The 19,187-nt window shown below is 46.8% G+C and overlaps 1 protein-coding gene across 5 annotated transcripts in view; it reads right to left on the bottom strand.

Moving 5' to 3' along the window:
• The window catches only part of CFAP91 (cilia and flagella associated protein 91), a 130,102-nt gene that overhangs the window by 47,156 nt on the left and 63,759 nt on the right, over positions 1-19,187 (bottom strand). For 3 of the 5 annotated variants that reach the window (XM_075000566.1, XM_075000568.1, XM_075000569.1), the window contains one exon: positions 9,959-10,315. In XM_075000566.1, the coding sequence (XP_074856667.1) occupies positions 9,959-10,315 (357 nt within the window). Of the gene's footprint in view, positions 1-933; positions 963-9,958; positions 10,316-19,187 lie in introns of all 5 variants that reach the window. The other 2 variants (XM_075000567.1, XM_075000570.1) reach the window with 2 other exon arrangements.

Below are 19,187 nucleotides of genomic sequence, written 5' to 3'. Positions count from 1 at the left end.
TACATCCATGGACTCTACCCCTCATGCATATACTTAGGGTAGCGTACAAGAGGCTGCCTTGATGATCAGAACAAGTTCTTAAATGCTTTGTCCATTAAAAACCGTATCACCCACTGAAATAAATGTAGGCATCATGTTTATTTCAAGACGTGACTTTAGGAACAAGAATTGTGAGACTGGATCATACCCAAGATCTATCTACTCCAGCCTCCTGTCTGACAGGGATCAGCACCAGACAATTCAAAGGAGGGAGAAGGAAACACTACTGCAGAGAGATGTGGGGTAGTCTGCCCTTCACGAGGGCCTCACCCTAATCCCTGGCAGTTAGGGACTGAGTCAAACAGGGTTCATCTTCTTGTACATTTTTATTTAAAACTAACTTTTGAAAGTCTGACTAGTTTTATTAGCCAAGTAAGTGTCCAAACCCTCTTTGACTCTTGCTCAGCCCTTAACTTCAAAGACAACCTGTGTTAGTGAGTTCCATGCTCTAAATCTGTGTTTCAAGAAAAGTTTTTTTTTTTCCAAAATCAGCTTTGCATTTGCTACTTTCAAATTCCTTTGACTGTCTGTTCACTTTATGAGAAAGGGAAAACAGAAACTCCTGCTTTATCTTCTCTAGACAAGTGATTATTTTATGTATATTTTATCATGTCCTCTCTTTCTCATCTTCTTTCTAAGGTAAATCTTGATCTTTTCCATCTTACTTCATAAGATAATATTTCCTTGCCTTCCTTTAATCATTCTCATTGACCTACTCTGAATCCCCTGATTCTGCAATAAAATGAAGGTAGCCTTTTGACCAGCATAGCACCTGCAGACTAGTAATTATTTCTATATGTAGTCACATGACTTTGTGTGTTTTGTTTCCTTTCCAAAGCTCCCATTTGACTTATGGCTCACAGGAATATATACATATTTAATATATTCACTCACCATTCTTTCACTTCTGCTTTATTCACCTCCTAAGACAAATGAAACAAAAGGTATTTAATGCAAAAATCCTATGGTAATTCACTGAGTTTCAAATCAATTCAAAAAAGAGGAAAGAGCATCTTTGCGGACAGGCTTGCAAGCCTAGTGAGGAGGGCTTTAAACTAGGTTTGTCGGGGGAAGGTGACACAAGCCCGGAGGTAAGTGGGGAAGGAGGAGGGAACAATCAAGAGGGTTTCCTGGGTGAAGAGGAAAAAGTGGGCCAATCGGCCCCTTCTCTAAGATGCTTGTACACTAATGCCAGAAGCCTGGGGAACAAAGAGGAAGAATTAGAGGCCCTGGCACAGTCACACAAGTATGAGGTGGATGGAATAACGGAGACTTGGTGGGACGATTCACATAACTGGAGCACGGTCATGGAAGGTTATAAATTGTTTAGGAAGGACAGACGGGAGAAAAGGAGGAGGAGTTAAGCTCTATGTGAGGGAGCAGTATGATTGCTCAGAGCTCCAGTATGAGGAAGGAGAAAATCCAGTTGAGTGTCTTTGGGTTAAGCTTAGAGGTGGAAGTAACAGAGGTGATGTTGTAGTTGGTGTCTGTTATGGACCGCCAGATCAGGGAAAGGAGATAGATGAGGCTTTCTTCAGGCACCTTAGTGAAGCTTCCAAATCACAGGCCCTGGTTCTCATGGGAGACTTTAATCATCCAGACATTTGTTGGGAGACCAGTACAGCAGCACACAGACAATCCAGGAAGTTTTTGGAGAATGCTGGGGATAACTTCTTGGTACAAGTGCTGAAGGAACCGACCATGGGCCGTGAGCAACTTGACCTGCTGCTCACAAACAGGGAAGAACTAGTAGAAGAAATAGAAGTGGGAGGCAACCTGGGCTGCAGGGACCATGAGACTGTAGATTTCAGGATCTGGATGAAAGGAAGAAGGGTGAGCAGCAACATACAGACCCTTGATTTCAGAAGAGCAGACTGACTCCCTAAGAGACCAGATAAGCAGGATCCCTTGGGAAACGAAGATGAAGGGGAAAAGAGTTGAAGAGAACTGGAAGTATTTTAAAGAAGTCTTACTGAAGGCACAGAACAAACAATCCTGCTGCGTAGGAAGAAATGCAAACATGGTAAGCAACCAGCTTGGCTTAACAGGGAAATCCTTAGTCAGCTTAAATTCAAAAAGGATGCATACAAGAAATGGAAACGTGGACAGTTGACTAAGGAGGAGTATAAACATATGGCTGGAGAATGCCGGGCAGTAATCAGGAAAGCAAAAGCACAATTGGAACTGCAGCTGGCAAGGGACGTGAAGAGTAACAAGAAGGGTTTCTACAGGCATGTGAACAATAAACAGGTTATCAGAAAAGGTGTGTGGCCATTACTGGATGAGGGAGGTAACAGATGATGACAGATGATGCAGGAAAAGCTGAAGTACTCAATGCTTTTTTTGCTTCAGTCTTCACAGACAAAGTCAACTTCCCCATGACTGTCCTAGATGGTGCAGTATGGGAAGGTGGAGGGCAGCCATCTGTGGGGAAGAAACAAGTTCTGAGCAATCTAGAAAGACTAGATGTGCAAAAGTCCATGGGTCTGGATTTAATGCACCCCAGGGTACTGAGGGAATTGGCAGAGGTCATTGCTGAACCTTTGGCCATTATCCTTGAAGACTCTTGGAGATTGGGGGAGATACCCGATGACTGGAAGAAGGCAAACGTAGTGCCCATCTTTAAAAAAGGAAAGGAGGACAATCCAGGGAACTATAGACCCGTCAGCCTTACCTCAATCCCAGGGAAAATAATGGAGGGAATCCTCAAGGAATCCATTTTGAAGCACTTGGAAGAGGGGAAAGTGATCAAAAGTAGCTAACATGGATTCACCAGGGGCAAGTCCTCCCTGACCAATCTGATTAGCTTCTGTGATGAGGTAACAAGTTCTGTGGACATGGGGAAGTCAGTGGATGTGATATACCTTGACTTCAGCAAGGCTTTTGATACGGTCTCTGTAGCCAGACAAAGTCTCCCCCTTACAAGCCAGCTTGCTCGCTGCCCCCCCCACCAAAGAGCACACAGGGCACGGAAATGGCTGCTGACAGCACAGTCTTTGATGCCCTCATTGAGGCCCAGATATGCTAGCTTATCGTGACCCTGAGAAGCAGAAAGTAGAGATGGAAGGCTAACAGGCCAGACTGTCAACAAGGGGGGGGGGGGACCCTCAGAAATCACCCCAGCTGGCATTGATGGATATGATGACCACACAATCACCCAGAAGGGGAAGTGCCCCACCCACACAAAAGAATGTCCTGTACTCCTAAATTGCTTATCTCTTGTCTTACAAGTGCAAACTAAGTAAGAAATGCCCGTGTAACAAACTGGCATCACAAAGACAGACCAGTATGATCTGGCACCATAGATAAGAAAGAGAATACATAACCCAAAAGGGGTATAAAAGGTGGGTCCAGCAGAACTCTAACTTTGAGTGCATTCCACCAACTACCTGCTGGTCGGGTCAGGTGATTGCCTCCCGAGGTCCACAGCTGGGGACGCCCAACCTCGTATTCGTCTTTCCGCGGAATTGAGTGACCGATCCAGCTTGTCTACGCTGGTATCGAGAGACGCAGAGAGGGTAAGATACACCCATGCTAGGTCTCCGTTTTTTTTTTTTGTGCACAGCTAAAGAATTAGAGCTCTGTAACAAGTGTCAAGATATTGTGTTAGATGGTAACAGATATCTTTGTATTGGATTGTAACGTAACTTGTTAACACCTGTACTTTGCTAGCATATAAGAAGTAAACAATAGCCTTTTGTAACCTTACACTTATAACTGTAGCTTAATAAACTTGTAACTAGTTAAGATCCAAGCCTAACCATTTTGTTAACCCTTTTGTTACTGCAACACAGCTGGCACAACAAAAGAACTTTAACCGTCTGGTTACTACAGCCTGGCCGTGGGTGAGAGTGCTAGGAGCTGCCTGCTCTAACAGTAAAAAAAACTGGGTTGCTTAGGACCCAGGGGAGTACCTCACCGCACATTACCCGGCCACTGGCTAACAGTCTCCCACAACATTCTTGTCCATAAGTTAAGGAAATATGGATTGGATCCTTGGACTATAAGATGGATAGAAAGCTGGATTGATGGTCGGGCCCAACAGGTAGTGGTCAATGGCTCACTATCTGGATGGTGGTCTGTTTCAAGCGGAGTGCCGCTAGGCTCAGTTCTGGGGCTGGTGTTATTCAACATCTTTATTAATGACCTGGATCAGGGACTGGATTGCACCCTCAGCAAGTTTGCGGATGACACAAAACTAGGGGAAGAGGTAGATACGTTGGAGGGTAGAGAGAGAATCCAAAGGGACCTGGATAAATTGGAGGACTGGGCCAAAAGAAATCTGATACGGTTCAATACGGAGAAGTGTAGAGTCCTGCACCTGGGGCGGAAGAATCCCAAACATTGTTACAGCCTGGGGACCGACTGGCTCAGCAGCAGTATGATGGAAAGGGACCTAGGGGTTATGGTGGATGAAAGGCTGGATATGAGTAAACAGTGTGCCCTTGTAGCCAAGAAAGCTAACGGCATATTGGGTGCATTAGGAGGAGCATTTCGAGCAGATCTAGAGAAGTAGTTATTCCTCTTTATTCGGCACTGGTGAGGCCACATCTGGAATATTGTGTCCAGTTTTGGGCCCCCCAGTATAAAAAGGATGTGGATTTGCTAGAGCAGGTTCAGTGAAGGGCAACAAAAATGATTAAGGGTCTGGAGCACAAGACCTGTGAGGATAGGCTGAGGGATTTGGGCTTGTTTAGTTTACAGAAGAGAAGACTTAGAGGTGATTTAATAGCAGCCTTCAACTTCCTGAAGGGGAGCTCTGAAAAGGAGGGCGAAAAACTGTTCTCAGTGGTGACAGATGGTAGAACAAGGAGTAATGGTCAGAAGTTGAAGAGGGAAAGGTGTAGGTTAGCTATTAGGAAAAACTACTTCACCAGGTGGGTGGTGAAGCATTGGAATGCGTTGCCTAGAGAGGTGGTGGATTCTCCATCCCTCGAGGTTTTTAAGTCCCAGCTGGACAAGGTCCTGGCTGGGATGACTTAGTAGGGGTTGATCCTGCTTGAAGCAGGGGGCTAACTAGATGACCTCCTGAGGTCCCTTCCAGCCCTGTGATTCTGTGATTCTGTATTTTGTATTTCAAAAGGATAGACTTACAGTCTACAGTACATTAGCAGTTACTCAGGGCTTGTCTTCACTACTGTCCTAAATACGTGGAAACAGCACAAACAATTTTGCACATCTGGAGAAGAAACATTACATCACCAGGATCTCTACTGCCCGTTGACATAACTACTCCCCGCCAATGAGAGGTGGAAGCTGTGTTCACAGGAAAATGTGTCCCCTGACATAGTGGCTACATCTGCACTTAGGAAAAACTTCAAAATGGCCATATTCAGCACCTCATTAGCATGCTGCTGGCCACAGCACTTCGAAAGTGCCACATTTCACTGGCGCGCGGCTTGTCTACAAGGGGGTCATTTTCAAAAGGACCCTGCAAACATCGAAATACCCTTATTCCTATAGGGCAGTAATTGAGGGGAGTAATTATGTCAACGGGCAGTAGAGGTCCTGGTGATGTAATGCTTCTTCTCCAGATGTGCAAAATTGGTATTATAGGAATAAGGGGATTTTGACATTTGCAGGGTCCTTTTGAAAAAGACCCCCTGTGTAGACGAGCCCCACACACGAGCGAAACGCAGCACTTTCAAAGTGCTGTGGCTGGCAGCATGCTAATGAGGCACTGAATATTCATTTCAGCACCTCATTAGTATTCTTCAATTCGCCCATTGGCATGGCCATTTCAAAGTTTTTTCCTAAGTGTAGACATGGACAGTGTGCTATAAATATCACTTTAAGTCTATGTAACTTATGTCATTCACCAGGGTGTGGCTTTTTCATACCTGAGTGACAAATTATATCAACTTAAATAATCGTGTAGGCGAGGCCTCACCCTCAGTACACCTGAAGCACTATATGCAAATAATATAACCTGGAACACAGAATGGCCAGGTGTGTTTTTAATCCGTAAATAATCTAAAGAGGATGTACACTGCAATATCGCAAGCTCATTGGTATTATGAAGTAAAGCTGGTAATTGGTGTAGTAAATCATTTTGTAAACATAGCTAGAGATTGGTGTGGCATCTTTCTATATGTGTAAGCATCTCTGATATCTAGTGTGGACACACCATGTTTCCATGGAAAACTAAGATACATTTGGGGTGGGAATCTTACTTCAATTTAAGTTTGAGATGCTAAACCTACAAATATGAAATTTTGAAAAGGAGAGGTCCAAGAGCTAAGTCAGTGCTCTGCAGGTCTATAATCTGCAAGGGATTCACTTAGCACACATTTGTAGTATGTTGCTTCCAAATGTTTTGAGCTTGAGCGATCACCCACTTGCAATCATAGCAAATCAGCAAGCAACACAAAATAACTCACGGAAAATGTACGAATTAACTGCCTTTCCAAATCCACTGACCAGAAAAGTCAGATCAAATGGTAACATCTCTGGAATGTTACAAGCGCTTGAAATGAGGTCTTTGTGTCCCATCATCCTTAGCCATATTTCTGCTACAACAGCCCTAGTATGAGGGCCAGATGCTGTTTGACTTGCTCATGTGACCAGTACAGATGCAAACAGTGGGACCACTACTATGAATGTGGGGTTAACAACATACAAAATGTGTCCACAGTACAGCGGGGAGTGAGCCTTCCACCCTGGGGAGACAGATGTATGCTAGGCTAGTTAATGCTACCATGCTAAAATAGCAGCATAGATATTGTAGCTCGGGCAACCCCCAGCTCAGACCCAGTGGGTGAGGTGGGCTTGTAGCTCAACTCCAACCTCCACATGCTAGGGACAGAGGCAGAACATGGAAGAAGTGTAACTAGTGCAAACTCACTGTCCCATGAACCAACCTTCCCCTTACTTGACAACCACCAGGGGAATTTTGCTGTTTAATAGTTAAATGATATCTGTAAGTAGGGTGACCATATCTCCATATCCCAAATACAGGATACAGAGCTATGAGGGTGGAAGGTGGCTCCCCAGCTGTTCGACCAGCCTGAGCTGCAGATGGGGGAGTGGGCAGGGGGCCAGAGCGCAGCAGGGAGAGGCCCATGAGCAGCTGCTCCCCAGGGGCTGGGAGAAGCCAAGGGATACCAGCCAAATGAGGGGCACTCACTGTGTGCTCCAAGGGCCAGATTCCATGGGGTTGCCCAGAGCACATGGGTGGGGCAGGGACACATCACTGCTCCCGGGAAGCTCAAGGCAGCACTGCCCTGCCCAGAAAGAGTGGTCCCACGTTGGGGTGCTGGTGGAGGGGAGGGGGTGCTGGTACCCTAGCAGACCCACCAGAGCCCAGAGGAGAGACCTGTACTGACCCCCAGCCCCATCAGCCAGGCCCAGAGCTCTGCCACTTTTGCCTGTACCACCCCGACGCACAGCCCACAGGCTTTGGGGTCCAGGTACCCCTGTTGGCCTCCAGGAGCTTGGCAGTTCAGCGGGGCACTGTGCCCAGGGCAGAGCTGCCTGCTGCCCATGTGCAGGGTGAGCCAGTCTGGGCTGGGCTGGGCATGTCACACCCCACAGCTGCCCACGTGAGAGAGGCCCTGGCTCCGGCAGGGCACATGTGCGGAGCCCTGGGCACCCTGGCTTTAGGGACACCCGGGTAGCGCGTGGCCCTAGCTCTGTGTCGGGCTGGGCACTGGTCTTCCCGAGCCCTGAGCAGCTCATGGGGCTGATCATAGAATCATAGAAGAGTAGGACTGGAAGGGACCTCGAGAGGCCATCGAGTCCAGCCCCCTGCCCTCATGGCAGGACCAAGCACTTTCTAGACCATCCCTGAAAGCCATCTATCTAACCTCTTCTTAAATATCTCCAGTGATGGAGATTCTACCACCTCCCTTGGCAACTTGTTCCAGTGCTTGATCACCCTGACAGTTAGGAACTTTCTCCTAATGTCCAACCTGAACCTCCCCTGCTGCAATTTAAGTCCACTGTCTCTTGTTCTATCCTCAGAGGCAAGGAAGAACATGTTCCCTCCCTCTGCCTTATGACACCCTTTTAGATACCTGAAAACTGCTATCATGTCCCCCCTCAATCTTCTCTTTTCCAAACTAAACAAGCCCAATTCTTTCAGCCTTTCTTCATAGGTGGCGCAGAGCTGCAGAAAGCAACTGATGCACCCTGTCCCCACAAGCCAGTGCTCTGGAGTGCCTGAGACCCTCTGCCTCCCCTGCCAGCGCAGTGGGGCTGGACTCCCGGCTTCTCCCCGGTTTCGGGAGCTGGGAAGGAATAGGAAGCCAGCACCCCCTGCCTCTGTGACCCAACAGACCTCTGCAGGACCCCAGCTGGCTCCCTCTGGTGTGGCCAGAGAGCACGTATTCTCCAGCCAGCAGCTGCGCCTGCGTGCCAGCAGGGCACTGAATATGGAGCAATTAGCCTCTCTGGTAAAATAAGACAGGATGCTTTTTTGGCACTTGAAATGTGAGGCTGTCCCACCAAAAACGGGACAGACAGTCACCCTATTTTTAAGTCTTAAGCCGTGTCTACACGTGCACGCTACTTCGAAGTAGCGGCACTAACTTTGAAATAGCGCCCGTCACGGCTACACGTGTTGGCTACATCAACGTTAGGCGGTGAGACGTCGAAGCCGCTAACCCCATGAGGGGATGGGAATAGCACCCTACTTCAAAGTTGAATGTCGAAGTAGGGACCGTGTAGTCGTTGCGCATCCCGCCACTTCGAAATAGCAGGGTCCGCCATGGCGGCCATCAGCTGAGGGGTTGAGAGACGCTCTCTCTCCAGCCCCTGCGGGGCTCTATGGTCACCGTGGGCAGCAGCCCTTAGCCCAGGGCTTCTGGCTGCTGCTGCTGCAGCTGAGGATCCATGCTGCATGCACAGGGTCTGCAACCAGTTGTCGGCTCTGTGGATCTTGTGTTGTTTAGTGCAACTGTGTCTGGGAGGGGTCCTTTAAGGGAGCGGCTTTCTGTTGAGTCTGCCCTGTGACCTTGTCTGCAGCTGTGCCTGGCACCCTTATTTCAATGTGTGCTACTTTGGCGTGTAGACATTCCCTCGCAGCGCCTATTTCGATGTGGTGCTGCACAACGTCGATGTTCAACATCGACGTTGCCAGCCCTGGAGGACGTGTAGACGTTATTCATCAAAATAGACTATTTCGATGTCGCCACATCGAAATAGGCTACTTGGATGTAGACTTCACGTGTAGACGTAGCCTTAGAGTGATATCTGTCTTAGTCTATATCTGTACAAACAACAAGGAGTCATGTAGCACCACAGCGGCTAACAGAATTATGAGGGCATAAGCTTTTGTTGGTAAAACTCACTTCATCAGATGAACTGGGGTGGAAATACAAAGGCAGGAATGTACATAACAAAATTACTGCAATAGAAAGATGTTGTTATCCACTGCAAATTAGGGTGATCATGGCCATAGCTGATGGGAAGATATGGATATCCATCAAGGGGAAGTTTACCTTAATTTACCATGCATAAAAACTTTTCTTTTGCTGTAATTTTCTTATGTATACACCTGCCTTTGTATTTCCACTCCAATCCATCCGATGAAGTGGGTTTTACCCATGAAAGCTGATGTCCCAATAAATATATTAGGCACTAAGAGGCTACTCAATTCTTCATTGTTTTTATACCTTTAAGCTTTAGAAAGTGAAAAACTTCTGGGAGCTGAACCAAAAATTAGCGACAGACAGCTTTAGGCAGGGACTCCGAAGATGTAATGCTTTCACGACTGCTTCCAGACAACAATGCTGGCAGTCTGCAAGAGATCCAAACGCTATTGCCCCCGAGGAAGGTTCTGATGGAGACAGAAGTGTGTCTCCAGCTTGTGGGCAGCTGGGATGGTGCCCTGAACAAAGCTGGGGCCACTTCCTACCCTCCCTTGGGGCTGGTTTCCAATAACTGGGGCAAGGAAAATAGACCACAAACTCAAACTTACCTGACTCCTCTGTCTTTGCAGGAGCTACATCAGCCTGTGATTGCCGGTCTAATGTAGCAGAATGGCTCACCACTAACCCTCCCTGAGTCTCTTCATGCAATGTCTCATATAGTTCTTGTCTGTTTAGAACAGCATATGGGCTCTCTCTAACCGCTGACGCACTCTCTTCACCAGCTGTTCCGCTGACAGCAGAACTGGCTGACACAGGAGTCGTCATCTCTGGTATCTTGGTCACAGATTCTCTGTTACCCAGTGTCTGCTGTCCCACCACTGAAGAGGTCTGAGCCACTGCTATGTCTGTGCTCCTGTGAATGATCTGATGAGCAGCATTGATGTGTTTCCGCTGGGACTGCCTCACTGCACACAAGAGAGAGAGAGGATTTTCACTTGGAGCTGTATTGCGTGAATTTGCTAAACAGATCTCCACCCCACTCTTCCCCCCAAGCCCGCCCCACCTGCCCAAAAAGGCAGCCCTTAGCTTTCGGGATTTATGAAAAAGCCTGTATAAGCAGAAATGTGCAATTTTTTCTTTTGGCTGATAGTGTTCTACTGCCATCTAATAGCAATGAGGAATCTTGCATTTTTGCTTTGAAGGTGAATTCTCGAAATGGGAAGAATTGTCAAATGTGCTTCTGTTCAAATCAGGGCAAAAGTGAGAAAGGTATACTCCTGTATTGTAAAAACATTCTCCCATTGCTATTTGTCTATTGAAACAAATATTTGAAAGAGTGCATCTGCCAACCACAGGGCTTTTACTCTTGCACTGGTGCAAGTGCTGGCTTTTTACAGATTTGTTGTCACAGGATTCCTTATGACTGCTGAGCTGAGTTTGCTGAGCTGTTTACTGGAGACTACCATTTTGTTACTGTAGGCTTGCTGGGGAGTGCTGAGTTCAAAGAATCCCCGAAACTGAAGACAGAGGAGACCCACAAAGTCACCTATTTTATCTCCCTGGGCTGACTTTTCCTTACCTGTAGATTTTATAGCTTTGGGTCAAACACTTGCATCCTTTGTTTGAGTGACAATTTCCCAGTCTAGGGCATTCAGTAGTCCATGTTTGTCTTTCCTTAATTTTATCTCATTACTTGTAGTTCCCTGGGTGTTTATAGGTTTCACATATTAGTACACTGCTTGCCCATCCCAACCCTGATTTGAAAAGTGTTTGGTTGTTCAGGCATGACTGAAGCAAAATCTGCAGAAGTCAAACCCATGGTTTGGGTCCATCTACATTGGAAGACAATCACGCTTGAACTGAAACTGACACCCAAGTTGAAATCTGGGGGTCTAACATGTTGTAACTGGATCACCAACCCAGTGGTTTTGACTGTATAGCTGGGATCACGATATCAGGTCTGAATATCATTAATGGGTTGGTACTCATCTTCCAGACCCATAATGAATGTGTAAAGTGAGAATGGATCTAATACACAGCCCTGCGCTTCTTCAGACCAAAAAGTCAGTTTTGAATCCACAAGGCAGTGCTCCTCCTTTCCAAGGCTATGTCTACACTGCAGGTTTTTTTCAGGGCTACTTATTTTGACATTCTAATGACTAAATAAAAATGTTAGAAAACTACCATCACACAGCCCCAGCATTGCGAAAAGGAGTGTTCCCATTTACAGTCACAGATCACAAGCCACAGCATTGCAAAAGGAGCCTTCAGATAAGCCAACAATGGCTGTGTTTTGTTCACACCCATTCATTTTCGACCTTGCAAAGGCAGGAGGTAAAAGTCGCTCACAAAGCTGAGGTAATTATTTCAAGGGAAAAGCCCTGCTTGGCTGTGTGCACGCTTGGTTGGTTGGTTGGTTGGTTGGTTTGTTTTATGGAAAAGGGGGTTTTTCAGAAAACAAACCCAGAGGAAACAAGCCCCAAAACCATTTGACTTTATTTGGTGAGATACTGTACCAAACGTTAACCCCACAGAGCTGCCTCACTGCCTTCATCCCCTTCTACTGCAATTCCATCTGAAAAGAATGAGATCTTTTTGTCCTTTCTAAAGCCTCAGTACTGTTTATTGAACTGTATTATTTGCTAGTAGCAAGGTAGTGACCTATACAGGATAAAACTAATAAAAGGCCAAAGAGTTCCAGGAGTTTCCTTCTTGATATCAGGTTTGCGTCTGCACCCTCCAATACACACATCTACCCTTAGAAGGGTCAGAGAAGTGGCTTGCGGAGGGGCGAGGGTTATATATGGGGATTGGGAAACCCAAGGAAGTGAGTCAGAAAGTCAGATGTTTCACTAGGAATTTTCTGTAGGATGCTAACATCTCACCTTAACTCTATCTGCATCACAAATTTGATGCCAGGCGGGTGGCTCTGCCCCATTGATGTGTGGAGTCTGTATGAAGGGACTGTGAGGAATCGGAGTGAGGAAAAGGGGATGATACAGTTCCCAGTCTCACTCCTGTTCTCCTTCTCACAATCAGAGTAGCTGACGCAGGATCTCATCTCCTCTATGGTGAAACAGCAGGGAATAATCATTAGCTTGGTGCCCATTGCTTTGTTCCGATAGAGTGTCTCCCATGTGCTCAGCTAGTTGGCAGGGTTTCTCTCTTTAAAAGATAAGCATCACAGCAGCACTGAAGGCTGAGGTTTCGCTGCAGAACAAGATGAGCTCTGAAAACATCTGGCCAATCTTGATGAGCAGTTTGAGTATGATGAGCTGTTGATGAAATCTAGATCCACTCAGCTGTTCAGCAGGGTTCCCTCTAAGATGGATTACATGATTTAGACCCTTGTACTCTAGATGGAGCACAGGTCATCTACAAGCCCCCTCCATTTTATTCTTTCTCAGGACAAAACATCTAACTGGCCCCAGGAGTTACCCAGTTGTCTTTCATTCTCTTAAGATCTTCTTCACATTGTCCAAGGTCTTCCTCTCTTGCATTTTCCTTGTGGGTTCCATTAGAGATCTTGACGGAATATGGTGGGTAATGATTTTCTGAGAATGTGGCCTAGCCATCCCCACTGTCTTCTCTGGATTTCAGCATCAAGTGGTTCTTGTCCTGCTCTGTTCCAAAGCTCCTCATTTGTGACCAAGCCTTGCCGTTTGATGTTAAGGATGTACCTCAAGCATCTGTTTATGGATGTCACTGGCTTGTGATTTGAAAACTTTTCAGTGTGCCAGGTCTCACATGCATACAAGAGCACACTCTTCACAGCTGTGTTGCAGATTCACAGTTTCATCTTTGCAGATATTATTTGTGAACTCTATTTAGGATGAAGAGTCTTGAATGCAGCTGTTGCTTTCTGTATCCTGGCATTGATATCCTTGTCTCTAAGCTGTGCAGCTGCCTAATAAGCCTCATGCAGGAGCTCTGGGCTGCTGTGCACAGAGCTGCTATGGCCCGAGGAGCGGCACTTCTTCCCCAGCTGCAGCAGCTCCCTGCTAGGACCAAAGGAGTGTGCCTTTCCCCGGCCATGGCAGCTCCATGCTGGGATTGGAGAAGGGAAGCCTTTCTCTTGGCAGCATCAGCAGCAGCTCCTTACAGTCCCAAACTCCTCCAGCCCCAGGAGGGCGCTGGTGTGGCTGGCATGGAGACATGTTCCTCTGATCCCAGCAGGGACTCCAGGGAGCTGCCACAGCTGGGGGAAAAGAGACCTGCTCCTCTGGCTCTGGAAGTAAGATTAAGAAAGGAGCTTTGGAGGCTGCAGCCTGGGGTAGGCCCCTAAAGACCCTGTGTCCAGGGCCCTGGGCTGCAAGCTGTAAAGACTCTGTGCTCTGAACCAACCCTTCCTGGTGTGTGCAGCAGGTGGCTCCATGTGCTGCTGTTCCTTCCCGCCTCCCAGCTGGACCTGTGTCACTGTGAGCACTGGGAAGCTCTGCCTTGTGCTGCTGTCTGCCTGCAGGCCCCAGCCCCCTCATCTCCAATTGGTGGCCGATGGAAGCTGTGGGGGATGGGAGGGAGAATTCTCTGCAGGTGAGCACAGAGCAGCATGGAGCCACTTGTTTCCCACCGCCGCCAAACAGAACCTGCCCAAATAAGTGTACTGCACCCCAGCATGAAGCTCTGGAGGCTGCCCTTGCCTCCAGTGGCCGCTCCCCATCCAGCAGCCCCTGTTGCAGCTTGTAGGCTCTCAATGGGGAGAGTAGGCTCTGTGTTTGGGTCAGGGGAGCTACTTACCCAGTCTTTGTGGCAGGCAAGATGGTCCAGTTTCTTGGTGCTGCAACTGCCATCAGTAGCCACTTTCAGTATCTCCTATCTGTGTCCCTCCCCTTTGCCTACCTCCTCCCTCTGCCCCTTCCCTTTCCATATTCTGGAAAACAGCCCCATTCCCAGCACTTCCAATTTTCCAAGCACAACCACACCCTGAGCTTGGTTTAAGTTTGGATAGGAGGAAGCTGCATACCAAATTTGGTGCTCCTAGCTCTCAGGTTTAGGAGGAACTTTGAACAAGTGGACTCACAGAAGCACCCACAGATGAACACACTCATGTATACAGAGAGAGACTTAAGTGTCTGCTTTGTAACTATAAAAGCATTTACTATGAAACTGAAAACACCCACAGCCCAGAGAGAAGCATTACCATGTTTGAAATACTGGATTATCACAAGAGCTGTCATCTCTTGCCAAAGAAAAAGAAGCCTAAAGCAGGGACAGGGAAACTATGGCCTGTGGGTTGGATCTGGACCACAACTTGCATGGATCTGGTCTGCAAGACTTGGGGCTTTGTGCCCCCACCCCACATGGCAGGGAGAAGGTGTTCCAACCTTCCCCTGTGCCTCTCTCTTCCCCTGTGAAGTACCACCTGAATTTGCTTCTTTGGGTCTCTACTCAATGGAGTTTCTGGGATTAGGCCACTTTGGGCCAGCAGTGAATTATATCCGCTTTTGTGCATAAATTGGGTGATGGAGTGTGGCTGACAGATAAATCAAAAGGAAGGAGAGGCAAGAGTAAGCAAGAGAAGTACAGAGCTACATGGGAAGACAAGGGGGCAGAAAAGAGGGGAATTTAAATGTCATCAGGTTTTTGCAATTCAGATGAATTTTATCATCAGGAAGGTCTAGTCAGCCAGGTTCCATGGAAGATTAAGCTTTTGAATTTTAAGAATGATTCGTATGCTCAAGAATGTGCCAGGTTAGTTATCCAGGTTACCACTACGAATTTACTTTATCAAACTACTCTCAGGGATGCTTTTTAAAGTGCCACAGAAACCACAATGCTCTATGTACAATGGTGTTTTTATTAACCACCCAAACAGTGTGTTATATTATTACCGTCAACTTTATAAGGGAAAATAAATTATCATTTACCCAGTGCAGGAATTACGGTTCTTCAAGATTTGTGCTTCTGTGGGTGCTTCAATTTAGGTGTACTTGCACTCCCTGCATCCTTGATTAAAGAATTTACATAGCAGCATGTTTCGCCTGCCCATGGACATTACTCAGTCTTGTGCACCACACTACTGTTAGATAGCAATGGGAGCAGGCGCTGTGCGGGGGGAGGTGGCAGGCAAACTGTGAAGTTCCAAATCCAAGAACCCCAAAGTGGAGGGAAGGAAAGTGGGAAGTGGAGAACCCTAGGGACACATCTTCCTCTTGTACCTGTTGTTCTTCTCGGTGTATTCCTTGTGTCCATTCCAACAGACGTGCTCCTTGTCAGACCAGCTGTGGAGTCCCCTGGAGTGGCACCCCCATGGTGGTATAAATAGGTCATTGCCAACCCACCACCTACTCAGTTCCTTTTTGCTGGAAGAGTCTGACAGAAGGGAAGTGTTTGGGATTTGGAATGGATACAAACACTTAGTAAAGAACAACAGTTGAGAGGTAGGTAACTTTTTCTTCTTTGAGTGCTTGCTCACATCCACTCCAATAGGTGACTCCCAAGCAGAGGAGTGGCCAGAGTTCACCAAGTTGCTGATTGCAGTGCTGCCAAATGCCATATCATCCCCTGCCTGTTGAGTAATGGCATATGCAATGTAAAGGTATTGGTGGATGATGCCGTTGCTGCCACACATATGTCCTGAATAGGGACTTGTGTGAGGAATGCAACTGTGGAGGCTTGTATACTCTTGTGCCACACACATGTCCTGAATAGGGAATTGTGTGAGGAATGCAACTGTGGAGGCATGTACACTCTTGTGGAGTGTACAGTCAATGCTGGGCCTGAAACCTTGACCCAGATTATAGTACATCCTGATACATGATGAGATAGCAGGGAGGAGATGGGCAGCCCTTTCATGCTGTCAGTGATCGCAATGAAGAGCTATAGTAACTTAAGAAATGCTTTCATGCATTCAGTGTAGAATGCGGGTGCATGCCTGAGGTCCAGAGAGTAAAGTTCCTTGTTGTTGGTATGTGGTAAAAGGAAGAATACCAGCTAAAACATGTCCTGGTTCATGTGAAATTGAGAGACTACCTTAGGTAGGAATGTTGGGGGAAGGCTTCGCTGCAACTTGTCTTTATAAAAGACTGTATAGAGGGCTTAGAAGTAAGTTCAGAGTGCAGAGCCCCTTGTGCCTGAGATTATAGCCACCAGAAAAACTATCTTCCAAGAAAGGGAGGATAAGAGACAGACTGCTAGGGCTCAAAGTTTGTAAAGATTCTACTGAGGAACAGGGTGCTTCTCTTGGGGATACAGTCTAAGCCCTTAAGAAACTGGCCCACCATAGGGTTGCCAAACACTGGTCTGTCAGCCACATCAGGGTGGAAGGCCAAGATGGCTTTCTGGGGAACATGAAGAAATGATATAACAAGCCCTACAGACTGAGCACAATGAGAATGGAGGCCTGTTGCTGGGGGAAACCTTTCTGAAGGGAACAAATAGAGAAGCATTTCTTTCTATGTTAAACAGGTGGAAGGTTTCTTGCTTCTCAAAACTACTTCCCTTAACAATTCCAAACAGAGCAGCTCAAGCTGGTTCAGCCATGGAGTTTCCATGCCATGAGTGGAGGAACTCCAGTTTGGGGTGTTGTAACTAGCTATGATCCTGTGTAAGGAGGTCCAGAAGCCTGGGGAACACCACTGGCCTGTCCACGGATTGGTTCAGTAAGGTGGGGAAGTTCTACCTCGGTCATGCAGGCACTCTGAGGACAATTCAGGACTTGTCCTACTTGATTTTGAGGTGTATTAGTGGGGAGCCTGGGAATACGTATATAGCAAAATAAAAGCATCTGCTGTGGAGCCACAGCTGTGGTTCTAAAAAGAGTTGAACAGAGAACAAGCAGCTGAGGTGGTCCGCTAGTCTATTCTGTGTCCCTTGTAAGAATAAGGCCTTACATGTGGTATGTAATACAGAAGTCCCACAGTTGGAGGGCTTCCTGACATATGGTAGAGGAGCAAGCACCGCCCTTTCTGTTTCTAGAGAACATCACTGTGAGTGAATCTATATTTATGAGAAGATCGGCAGGGGAAGATGGATCTTCTGGAGTTCAATTTTGCCATGTCTGGTTAAGACACAGCAAAATCAACTCCTTTGGCTCAGCCCCTGACCACTGCACTCCAAGCTATTGCATGGAGTAAAGGACGTTGACGTGACTTCTGAGCTCTGGACTACACTAGGGAAGAAAGATCCTGATACATCGATTCTAGCTATGCTAACGACACTGCTAGAATTGCACACCTGAAATAGACTTTCTCCTTAGTATACATCTAGCCTACAGTGCTGTCCATCAGTACTGAGACACACAAGCCTTATAATGGGCCTGGAACGTCTGGCAAGCCAGGCAAACTGCTCTCAGCTCTCTGATGTTGATGTGCAACAGCAGCTCTGGTTTTCATCGCTGGCCTTGAGTCCCAATGCTGCCCGCATGTGCTCCCTGGTCTATCTTTGATGCACCCATAACTAGCAACAGTGAGGATTGAGTCTTGGTAAAGGGCACTCCTGCGCAGACTACTCGAGGTTGTAGTCATCAGATGAGGAACTCAAGGGGAGGAGGATAACCAGCCTGTCCAGAGGGTTTCAGCTGGGTCTGCAGACCTTTGCCAATGAACTGTGTAAGGGACAAAGATGTAACTTGTCATGCTGCAGGACATATGTGCATATGTGCAACCTGCCATGTGGCCCAGAAGCCGTGTGCAGTTTCTTATCACAGTGGTTGGGAACCACAGAAGACTGTCAATGATACCTTAGATGGTTTGGAATCAGGTCTCGGGTAAGGAGCTCTCTCTCAGAACTGGGTCCCCAGGCAGGTCCTGATAAACTTTCTTTTTTTGTGTTGGGGCCAGAGTGGACTTGGATATATTCAAAATGAGTCCCAACTTGTTCAGCACCACGTGTTCCAGTACTTGTTCTCAGGAGCTGACTGATTGAGGTCAGTCATCCAGACAGGGAAGACCTGTGCCTGGCATTTGCGAAGGAAGGCTGCCACAACTGCCTAGCACTTTGTGACAATGTGTGAAGCTGTAGAGAGTACAAATGATAGCATGCTGAACTAATCCTGCAGGCCGCTGACTACAATTCTCAAGAGCCATTGTGCATTTGATATAAATAAGGAAGCGTCCTTCAACCTGAAGGAGATACACGATCCAGGGAAGGAATGATAGTGGCGAGGGAGACTATATGAAACTTCAGCCTTCTTACAAACATTGAGCCTTTGCAGATCTACGATGAGCCTGAACCTGACCTTGGACTTCAGATAAGAAAATACAGTAAGCTCTTTCACATCTGGCATTTTATCATCCGGAGCTCTCAAATAATTAGCATTTTAACCATAAGTAAATTTTAGTTGTGTTTTCCATAAATACAGTTTTGTGAAAGTAAATACAAAAACTTATACTGTATTTGCTATAGTTAACAGTCTACAAATACCACTGTTGTTAGTAAAGTACTCTGCATGCATTTTTGTTTGTTTCTTAATACGTAATCTTGTTTTTCTTTAGTGTTATGCTGTGCTTGGTATACCTCTCTATTATCCAGAATATTTGAATATCCAGCAACCTCCCAGTCTCAGAACTTCCAGATATGAAAGACTTTAATGTATTGGGAGTAAAATCCCTTGCCCCTGAACTACAGAGGAACCTTCTCTGTTGTCCCAACTGGGAGGAGCGATTGTATTTCCTATATAAGGGGTTGCTTGTGAGAAGGGTCCCTGAAGAGGGATGGAGTAGGGAGGAAGAGCACAGAAGTGAACATAATATCCCACCTCTGTTATGCTCAGGACCCAGTGATCTGAAGTATTGTGGGCCCAGGGACAGCACAAGTGGACAGACAGTTCACAAAGGAAGGGGTAGGATCCAGGATTTATGCTAGCGAGCCATCACTGGGTGCACCTTCAGAGGTTTG

The sequence above is a fragment of the Carettochelys insculpta genome, chromosome 1, assembly GCF_033958435.1.
Source record: "Carettochelys insculpta isolate YL-2023 chromosome 1, ASM3395843v1, whole genome shotgun sequence".
Lineage (NCBI taxonomy): Eukaryota > Metazoa > Chordata > Testudines > Carettochelyidae > Carettochelys > Carettochelys insculpta.
Note: the sequence above shows the minus strand (reverse complement) of the source record. Positions and strands in the feature narration are given on the sequence as shown.